The 10576-nt window shown below is 48.7% G+C and overlaps 1 protein-coding gene across 1 annotated transcript; it reads left to right on the top strand.

Annotated features, from left to right (window-relative positions):
• The first annotated feature begins 1117 nt into the window (after positions 1-1117).
• LOC134408398 (phospholipase A2 inhibitor and Ly6/PLAUR domain-containing protein-like) lies at positions 1118-10347 on the top strand. Its single transcript, XM_063140655.1, has 6 exons — positions 1118-1244; positions 2301-2414; positions 5420-5569; positions 6944-7096; positions 9675-9763; positions 10204-10347. Exons 1-6 carry the CDS (start codon positions 1193-1195, stop codon positions 10345-10347), a joined length of 702 nt encoding a protein of 233 aa, XP_062996725.1. The 5' UTR covers positions 1118-1192.
• Positions 10348-10576: the final 229 nt, after the last annotated feature.

The following is a 10576-nucleotide window of genomic DNA, read 5'->3' as shown; positions in this document are numbered from 1 at the left end:
GCAGCCGAAGCGAAGCCAGGATGCTGGGGTGGGGGCGGGCGTGGCTTCACTTCGGCTGGGTGGGCGCCCAGCTGAAGCAAAGCCAGGACGCTGGTGTGAGGTGGGGGCGGGCATGGCTTCACTTCGGCTGGGTGGGCGCCCAGCCGAAGCAAAGCCAGGAAGCTGGGGTGGGGTGGGGGTGGACGTGGCTTCACTTCGGCTGGGTGGGTGCCCAGCCGAAGCAAAGCCAGGAAGCTGGGGTGGGGTGGGGGCGGGCGCAGCTTCAGTTCGGCTGGGTGGGCGCCCAGCCGAAGCAAAGCCAGGACGCTGGGGTGGGGTGGGGGCGGGCGCGGCTTCACTTCGGCTGGGTGGGCGCCCAGCCGAAGCAAAGCCAGGATGCTGGGGTGGGGTGGGGGCAGGCGCGGCTTCACTTCGGCTGGGTGGGTGCCCAGCCGAAGCAAAGCCAGGACGCTGGGGCAGGCAGGCGGCTTTGGAACGGCGCGCCTGGCAGCTGCCCTCTCAGAGCCGCTGTGGGAGAGTGGCTTCCAGGTGCAGCGTGCGGCGGCCCCCTTACCTTGGCGCTCTAGGCAGCCGCCTGAGTGGCCTCTATGGTAGCACCGGCCCTGACTGTGCCCCATCACTGCAAAATCCTTCCAAAAGAGGGGCCTGTGAATTCTTCTGAGTTATCTGTAAAACCAGGCAGGTGTGCGAGACTCTTCCAAATTTGCTCAGGCACTGCAATGCAACTGTAGCTGCACCAGCTGTATTGGCATGTAGCCAAACTGTCCAAAGCTGGGTTTGACTGGAAGGTGAGCTGTTGCTTGGCATATTCCCCCCCCCCCTTCAAAGGCTAATGTTTCATCCAACCACATCCTACCTTGGATAGCTCTTCTTGCCTTTTTCTGCTACAAGGATTTGTTTTTTGGTTACTACAAGGAAATGGAAGATTGCACAGATTTTTCGGTTAGGTCTTTGGAAAGCTGCTTTGTCACCACTGAAACTTGGCCTCACTGTCTTAGATGTGTGTGTGTGTGTGTGTATGTGTGAGAGGGGGGGGGAAGGCGGAGGGGGTGGGGAGTTGTTTTGATGCCTCCTCCCTCTTTCTGGGAAATGTTTGGCTGCTTTCTCTGTCAGATCAGAGACAGAGGCTTTGCTGCATGCAACAAGCTCTCCAGACCTGCTCTGATTCCAGCCTCAGGCATCATCTGGTACCATGGAGACCCCTCTTGCCATCTGCCTCTTCTTCGCTATATTCATAGCTAGGGGTGAGTATCTTGTTTTAGGATGATAATGATGATTTAGGAGGTCCTAGCCTTTCCCAGGGTGGAAAAAAGAAAGAAAGAAAGAATTGCCTATGCTTGCTAACTTTGCAACATTTTCCTTGGAATTGTCATCTCACCAGTTGCAGGAATAAACAGGCAATGGCCACTTTTGACAATGAAATGAAATTGGAATACTGAGGACAGGCTCTGCTATACAGCAGGGTGACGCCCCTTGATTCTGGCAGCACTAGATCGGGGGTGTGTGTGGTGGAAATAGATGAAGGCAAGAACTGTTGTCTACATAATCCAGCAAGAGTGAGTTGGTTTTTTTAAAAAAAGAAAGTCTTGGCTCTAATTGGTGTGTATGTGGAAGGGGGCATTTGGGCTCCACTTCAGGCAGGAGAATGTTTTGGGTCAGCACTGGGAAAATGATTAGTGTTGTATCACATGAAGAGATGACAGTGACTGAGTTTGCATGACACAAGGGGTGGGGTAATACTTGACAGTGGCTTGCTAACCACCCCTGCCTGTGCCAGGCATGTGCCAGGTCATTTCCTTAATTACCCTCGCTGGGCACAGGTTGTTGTGTTGCCCAGATATGATAATGGTGGCTGGCTGGGTGAGTATCAAATCGCCCCGCAAGCCTACAATAGACTGTGGGTTCTGAGTGGTTTGATACTCCAGCCACCCTCAGCTACACACCTTTGCTGGGTTTGGACATCATGACAACCTGTGCCCAGCAAGGATAATTAGGGAAATGAGCTGGCATGTGACTGGCACACAGGGGCTGGTTAACAAGTCACAGTGGTTAAATAACCACTCTCATTTCAGAGAAACCAGGCCGTTCTCTTGTGGCTCTGGGGGCTTGGGTAGCTCAATGGGTTGTGGTTGTGAGATGCTGGACCCGTGCCCTGTGTATAGGTGCATCTAGAGAGAAACTGTTTTAGGCTTGGGTGAAACTCTGCAAGAATTCTCTTTCTTAGCTCCTGGTAAAGAAAAGAAAATGCAAGAGAAGAAAAGAACACGAATCTGCTTGATGCTTCTTTCCCTCGTTTTTAGGAGTGTCTCTGCAATGTCAGACTTGTAGCACAGCTGGGAAGGCTTGTGACGGACGGATGGAGACATGTGCCTCTGCCAATGACACTTGTGGCATCATCCAGGCAGAGTTACCCAGTAAGTGTGAAAGACCCGAAGCCAGCAGCCGGATTCAGTGAATGTGGGGCAAATGCAGAGCGACATATTCTCCTCCATGGGCTGGGCCGGTTGGGTCATTCCTGCTAACAACTCTATAGATTAGGAATTTGGATCCTGACTGCGGTTTCCTGATCTGGGGCTTGGTGAAAAGTGGACCTGCTTTGTAGATATGGGATTTAAAGGTCTTTGCTAAACTGGCCCAAAGTTCCAAGGAGCAATTTGGAAATGCTGTACTCGTCTCAAAATGCATTGTTTGGATCTGCCCTTTTTGTGGGGAGGGCAGGGAATGTTTCAGAGGGTGGGTGGACTATGACAGACCAGCTTGTTGCTGGAATTCCTATGAGCAGGGTGGGTGGGGGTCTGGGAGTGGGCCATCACAGCAGGAGCTGTAACAGTGAGCTGCCAACCCTTTTGATCCTCTTGCTACAGCAGTGAAACCTCCACTCATGCAAGACTTGGGAGGGTGGAAGGAGAAGCAGATGCCATGGAGAGGCAATTTCCAGTTTTTCTGAAGTGTCAGTCTTGGGGGAGTGAGCCATAGCAGTGGAAGAGCGTGGAGAGGAACAGATGGAGGAAAAGCAGCAGAGAGCACATTTGGGTCTAGCTGGAGCAGAAGGGGGCGGTGGCTGCAGCTCTGAGAAGCAGCTGCAGCTCTTCCCTTTAAAAGATGTTGGCGCTGCACATGAAGTCCCACACGTTTGTGAACACAGCTCCAGACATGCCAATTGATTCTGAACTGCAGATGAGTGAGAAATTAATTGGGTTTGCAACTGCATGCAAGCGAACCCAGTTGGGGTGCCCTGAAACGGAACGTGAAATGAAATGCACCTTGCAAAAGATATCCATTTGTGAAGATTGTGATAAGGGCCTGGGGAGTTGAAGGGAGAATGCTCTCCCCAATCCCCGAATGCATACATTTGAAATGCGCACCCGGAGAAGACATGCATCTGAAAGTGTGCACCAAACTGCTATTCTCAATGGGGGTGGGTGAGCATACATTTAAGGAAGGCATGCAAAGGATCCATGCAATGAGAAAAATGAGTACAGAAATATGTGTGAATTTCTGTGTGGGTGGTGGGGGTAGGTGTAGGCTCACCATTGGATGCGGACCCTTTTTGGAAATAATAATAATAATAATAATAATAATAATAATAATAATAATAATAATAATAATAATCCCCATAGCTGAAGCTCTCTGGGTGGTTTACAAAGATTAAAACATTGAACATTAAAAATCAATATACAAAATTTAAAACCATAAAAGCACAAAATTTTAAAACTGTAAGGGCACACCCTCTCTCTCTCTCATACACACACACCCTTAAAACAACTATGAACTCTCAGCAGATCTGGGGTCAATTACACTCAGCATATGTTGTTAAATGAGCTTAGCAGTGGGAAAATGAGAACCTCATCCAGATCAAGTTTGACTGATTTCCCCACCCCTCTTCTGAACATGTAGTGCTCATACAGGGATGAAACTTTGCCAAACTGTCACCTGTTAGACCTGCCCCAAGCCATACCTGTTTTCAAAACAGTGAATTGGCCAGGAAATGAATCAGAGTCTCATGAATGTTTGATGGGATCAAATCGCCAACACCTAACCATGAAGACTTGTATGTCCATTCTGATGTCAGCAGGGCAGGGGGAATATGTGGAGTAGCTTATGGCTTAGCCTTGTAAACCCACCCTCTCCTTTTGACTACACCCATTTAGCCCCACCCTTCTATTAGCCCCACCCTTCTATTTTTGTCCATAACAAAGAAAAGCATATCCGACAATCATCAGACTATGGAGTGACTTTGGGTAGTTCCGGACAGACAGATCCTGATGTCGTAGGTCAAAATAACAGCAATTCTTCTCCTGTGCAGCTGTTCTGTCTTTCTCTCTCCCACCTCTCCAAATTCTGTGAATAAGTCATTTCATTTATTATATTTCTATACCATCTCACAGCCAAAACTGTCTAGACAATTCACAGGGTATTTGCTGGTGGAGACTGGTGGTTCCAATGTCAGTGTGGAGCATCTTGGATAGCTCCTTTTGAGTTCTGATTGGATCTGACTGAAATCCAGAGTGGATTCACCTCCCCACTGACTTAGGAGCCACCAGCCTCCACTGGAAAATATTAGCCTAGATCAGCCATACCCAATCTTAGTGCCTTCCAGATGTCTTACACTTCAACACCTGTCTGGTTCAGCCAGGTAGACCAATGGTCCAGAATGCTGGGTGTTGTCATTCAAAACATCTGGAGGGCATCTGTTTGGGAAAGGCTGGTCAAGATACACCAATGTTTTAAGTTGGTATAAGGCAGTTCCATGCCAGGGGAAGGGATGGAGTTCAATAGCAGAGCAAATGCACAGCATGGAAACCAGTTACTGGCTTCTCCACCTCAAAGGAGAACAGGCAGTTCTAAGAAAGACTTCTGACAGAGACTCTGGAGTGCTAATGCCCCAGGTAGATCAAAGTAGGTTAAATGGACCTACTCTCATCATCGGTCTGATTCTATGAGCTTCTCTACAAAAGCGATTTATTGCACAATCATAATTGGTCACTCATGGAAGCCCATTGCAGGTCCATTACATGATGCTGTCAACTTCCGGGATGTCTCTTGAACCTCCCCCAGAAATCTTGCTAATACAAAACAAAATAAATGGTAATCCAGTATCTAAAATAACTGCGGGATTAATTCCACCACTATATGGTGTTGTTTCATTGAGCTTTATGGAGCATTTCCCAGAGGGGAAGGTTTCAATTACAAATCACGTGGTCATGTCTGAAGGAGCCTGTAGTGAACACAGAAAGCCCTGAGAGTGGAAAAAGCCTGGTAAGGGGGCAGTCCCCCCCCCCGGTAATATAGAGATGCTCTACACCAGCAGGTTCATATGGGATTTGGATGGGATGTTGAGCTGCATGATTAGGAGATGTCCACCCCAAATCCATCTCCAAATTTTCCAAATATAATGTCTCCTTTTTTATCCTTGCAGAACCAACCAACCACAAGATTGTGAAGAAATGCATCCCATCAAATGATTGTGACAAGGGCATCGCTATCATAGATATGGGCAAGAATAGAATCGAAATGAGAAAGGTCTCCTGCTGTTCGGGAGAAGACTGTCAGAAGAAGCCTCTCTCCTGTATGTTACTGCTCCCCCCACTTTCCTTTCCCCACTCTCTCTCTTACATTATTCAACTGTCTGGGAAACCATCTATTGTACATCTTCTCCCCACCCTTTAAATCCACTGGGATTGTATTGGTGCACACTCTGATCCATTAAATTACATTTGTCTCACCAAACAAGCAACTCCATTGCTCCTTTGGGAAGATTTTACGGATCTTTATTTCTCGCTCCTCCTTTAGGAATTAAATGTGCGTATTTCTACCAGCTTCAGGCTAGGGAGGGAAGGGGCAGATATACCTCATCCCCTTCAGTGGGTGGCTGAAAAGGTGCTTCTCCAACCATCAGGCAGAAAGCCAAGCTCCTAATAGTAATATCAGGCCACATCGATCCAGAGGCTTCATTCTGCCTGCCAATCACAGGGACTGAGGTTAAACAGCCATATTCTCTTCTGCACCTGCCGAAGATTTACTTTTGAGGGATGAGGACACACATGTGGAAGCTCAGCACCCTTTCCAAATGTCCCTAGTTCAAGCCATGTTGTCTCTAAACATCAGATGACTGAAGATGTTGTGGTGATACCATGGGCATGTCTAGACCTAGGGAGGGGAGGGGGAGGATCTCATGATATGGTGATCGCGAGATCCTCCCCCTCAGTCCACATGTGGCACGTGACGTCCCGGTAAGAAGAATGATGTTGCACCCGCCATTTTTTTCTTCTATTGAAGATGGGTGCATGGCCGCTCCATCGAAAAAGTGTGTTGTAGGTTTTTTTTTTTTAAAAAAGATCCCACTCCACACTCCCACCCCCAATGGGCACGGAGCTTCTGAAGAGCTCCATGCCCCATTCCTGGTTCCTCACTTTTACTCTTGAGGAGCTGGGATGAAACTGGGACAGCTGCCCACATGTCCCATGGTCTAGGGACAATCCCAAGACAGTGGTAAATGTCATGATTAAAGCCATCCTGGTTATCCTGGGGAAAGGGAGGGATCATCCCTCCCTGCCCCTGGGATCCCCTGTGCATCGTGTGGACACACAGGGATGATCCTGGGCAATCTCCAGGATAAGTGCTCATGTAGACATGCCCCATATTGTCCAAGTAAGCCAGGTACATCTTTGACCATCTCCTGGCTGTGGTTCCTCTGGGTAACATGGAAAATACGGGAGTGGCTCTTTTTTTATTATTGCATTTTTATACCACCCAATAGCCGAAGCCCCATGGGCGGTTCACAACACATCAGTCATTAGCCACTCAGAAGCATTGGAAGGGACTTAGGAAGTGATCTTGTGAAACAATATGTTGAGATATATGGTTCCCCCATTCCCCGAATCACCTTGGCCACACCGGTCTTCTTCTCTCATCTCAAGTCTAACGCTCCTCTCCCTTGCAGGGACAATGCCGACCAGGAAGACCACACCATCCAGTGCCAAGAAATGCCCAGCATGCCATCCTGAGGGAAATGCATGCAAAGAAGAGACCATTGAATGTACTGGAGATGGTGAGGACTATTGTGCCCAGGTGTATCAGCACGTGACAGATGCAGGTAACACACCCTGACTCTGACTGTCTCTCTCTCACACACCTCCCATACACCCACACTCACATGGGATAGATCATTTGGCAAAACATTGGCACCTATAAAGCAGAGGTAGGGAATTTGTAGCTCTCCAGATATTATTAAAGTACCGCTCCCATCACTGGCCATGCTATCTGGGGCTGTTGAGAGTTGGAGTCTAAGGACCTCTGCCATGCCACAGCTCCCCACCCCTGGTATAAGGGCTAGAGGAGAGAGTGGGTTTTCTTCAGTCTAATGGGCCCTCCATCTATCATGACTCTGGACCAGGAGTCCTCAGATAACAGAATCTCCAAGGAGTGGGCAGATTTACTCCACAGCTAACATCTCCATAAAAGACACTGGCCCTTTAACTGACCAGATGCAGTACTCATATGGTCAGTTAAAGGTTTAGTCTTGAGTTTAGTCTAAACTATCCAGGGGTTGAGTCTTGAGTCTTGCCTCTCTAGACCAGACTATAAAACCCAGGCAGTTGCTTCTGGCTTGTGCTGAGGCTATTTATTTATTTATTTTAGCACTTTTATTCTGCCCTTTGGCAAAGAAGAAGAAGAAGAAGAAGAAGAAGAAACCTCTCAAGGTGGCTTACAAAAATAATTCTTAAGACAGTCCCTGCCCACAGGCTTTACAATCTAAAAAACTTGATGCAAAAGGAAAGGGGATTGTGAGGGAGGAGGAACAAAAGCACATTTAGGCATTAGATGCTTAGTCGCAAAATTCAGGAGGTCATGGACACAATAGAAGGGCTGCCACTTCCTCTCCCTCTAATAGCCTCATATAGATCCAGTCATGATGGAGAGATGCTTCACTGTTGCTTCCTTTCACTCTGATGACAGTTGGTAGCAGGAGGGGGGTGGGGCTCAATCCAGGCATGATGGAGGGACGCTTGGCTATGTGAGCCCCCTGAGTCAAATTTCTCCTCCTGGCTCAGCTTCAGGATCGCTGTCCATGGTCCTGAACGCACAACCAGCACCTGCATCTCTGTCCATGGTGCTGAAGTCACCTTATCACCAAGTTAGCTCTGGAACCCCCAGCCCTTTCTCTATCTCACTCATATCATTGCCTCCTCTCAGTGGTGGCAACTGTGTGATGGGTCAGGACACCCCCAGCCCAAAAGGGGGAATAGCATCAGTTGGAAGGGAGTGGAGGTTGCTATTCCCTGGCTCTCACAGAGCATCCCTGCCTCCTCCACCAGCCAGCAGAGCTTCTGGCTGAGTCTCTTTTCTGCCTTGGCTACTTCTCTTAACAGTCTTTATAGGCTCAGCCTATAAAGAGAAGGAGTCACAGCTCCTGTTCACCTTGCTTCCTCCTCTGGGCAAAAAGCAAAAAAAAAAAAAAAAAAGGGGATGGGGAGAGACCCTCACAGTGAAACTTATAAATGAAGGAAGGAAAGGAAAGGAACCTCTCGTGCAAGCACTGAGTCATTACTGACTCTTGGAGGGACGCCAGCTTTCGCTGACGTTTTCTTGGCAGGCCTTATAGCGGGGTGGTTTGCCGTTGCCTTCCCCGGCCATTATTACCTTTCCCCCAGCTAACTGGGTACTCATTTTACCGACCTCGGGAGGATGGAAGGCTGAGTCGACCCGAGCCGGCTGCCTGAAACCAGCTTCTGCTGGGATCAAACTCAGGCCGTGGGGAGAGTTTCAGCTGCAGAAACTGCTGCTTTACCGGTCTGCGCCACAAACGGCTAATGGTCAAACAGGCTCGGTAATAAAATAATTGTGTTTACTATGAATGAAAGCTTATAAACAAAAGCTTGTAAACAACAAAAGGAGATTGTGTTACCAACAAAGATACAAGAACTCTCTTGTTATACAATAGTGATAACACAATTAGTAATTCAAAGGTATTTGAATCCGAAAACAAGAGTAATCAAACAAATCAAACAAACTTTGATGATTTTCAAAGGATGCAGTTGCAAATATACAGTTGCTAATATCTGAATCATAGTTCAATTTTAACATGCAATCACTGATAGTGAATCATTCATTTAGTTATTACATTTTTTTATACCACCCAGTAGCTGAAGTTCTCTGGGCAGTTCACAAAATGACATATAGGCCGTAGCTAGACCTAAGGTCATCCCAGGTTCATCCAAGATCATCCCGGGATCTTAACCCAAGATCATCCTGGGTTCATCCCTGCCTGAGTGCTGGATGCCCTGTGTGGCACTTAGATGAACAGGTTTGACCCCAGGACAATCCTGGGATAAACCTTAGGTCTAGCTACGGCCGTAGAATCACATATAGAATAGCAGTTTTTCAACTTTGGGTAAGTTGAAAAACTCCTCCGGGCAGCTGTTCAGATTGGGCCCAAAGGAAGACATTAAGTGATGCCTCCTCGGGGTCCTAGCCTCTCTCCATCCCACTCACTGAATCTGGTTCTCAAGCAGGTATCAAGTCATTGACATATCCCACGGGGGTGGGGGAGAGGGAGAGAGAGAGAGAGAGAAAGAGAGAAAGAGAGAAAGAGAGAAAGAGAGAAAGGACAATCACAGGGCACTGAAAATCCCCCTGGTGCTGACTGCCATCTCCTGCCGTTCTCTTTGCAGGAGGAAAAACCACCACCACCATTATGAAGGGCTGTGCTAACGAGGCTTTCTGCAACAGCATGCAGACTTTCTTCCCTACTGGCGTGACTGTACGTCCCGAAAACCAGTGCACGCCTGCCAGTGGGGCAGTCCGCCTCTCTCTGGGATTGTTGGGATTCTTCCTCGTGGCCCAGGCTGGGCTCCTGTTTGTGACAGTCCTCCTTTGATATCGCCCCAGCGCTGAGAGTTGGGGATCCTGCTTGAGCAATTCCTCCTTCGCCCTTGCTTGTGGCTCTTAGGCCTTTATACAGACCATAGGCTTTCTGGAGAATGTAGAGCTCTGATCGCCCACTATTTCCCCTTTCCTTTTTTCATGTATCGCCATAGTCTCCATAGTGGCAGCCAGGGTGGCAGGAGTCATCAGTTGGCATGGCTGGGCCCCTGCCAAGGCCCCTGCTCTGGCAGGGTTCCTGCTTCCAATCTCTGAAGGCCTCTTGCCCTGCTGCTGCTCCTCTTTGCTCTTATTGCCTCTTTGACCGCCCTCTCCAAGCAAGTGAGCACTGACGGGAGCAAAGAGAAGGAACAGCAGCAGCCTCTGTTCACCTTGCCTCTTTCTCTGGGCAGCTGTGCAGATTGGGCCCAAAGGAAGACATCAAGTGAATGGACAGTGGCAACAGCAGTCAGGACTATGTGAGCCCATGGAGGCCAACTTGCCCTGGGGCCGGCACTCATGGCAGTTCTCTACACAGTGACCAAAATGGGATGGGGAGAGGCATGGGTTGGATGTGCTTATCAGACGTTGCCACTGGTCAGTGGCGGATGAAGGGTTCTAGTTGGGACAGGGCGGGACTGATGGAGTTATACCATAGTGTGAAGCAGACAGCAGTGCTTAGTGTAGACCAAAGATGCTATCAGCCCATGAT

Source organism: Elgaria multicarinata, chromosome 13, assembly GCF_023053635.1.
Source record: "Elgaria multicarinata webbii isolate HBS135686 ecotype San Diego chromosome 13, rElgMul1.1.pri, whole genome shotgun sequence".
NCBI lineage: Eukaryota > Metazoa > Chordata > Lepidosauria > Squamata > Anguidae > Elgaria > Elgaria multicarinata.
Note: the sequence above shows the minus strand (reverse complement) of the source record. Positions and strands in the feature narration are given on the sequence as shown.

Bases quoted from the DNA above. Each gene is read 5' to 3' on its own strand.
- LOC134408398 (XM_063140655.1), top strand. From the start codon at position 1,193: ATGGAGACCCCTCTTGCCATCTGCCTCTTCTTCGCTATATTCATAGCT. The intron at 1,245-2,300 runs GTGAGTATCTTG...CCTCGTTTTTAG, and splicing joins CGCTATATTCATAGCTAGGG to GAGTGTCTCTGCAATGTCAG. The intron at 2,415-5,419 runs GTAAGTGTGAAA...TTATCCTTGCAG, and splicing joins CATCCAGGCAGAGTTACCCA to AACCAACCAACCACAAGATT.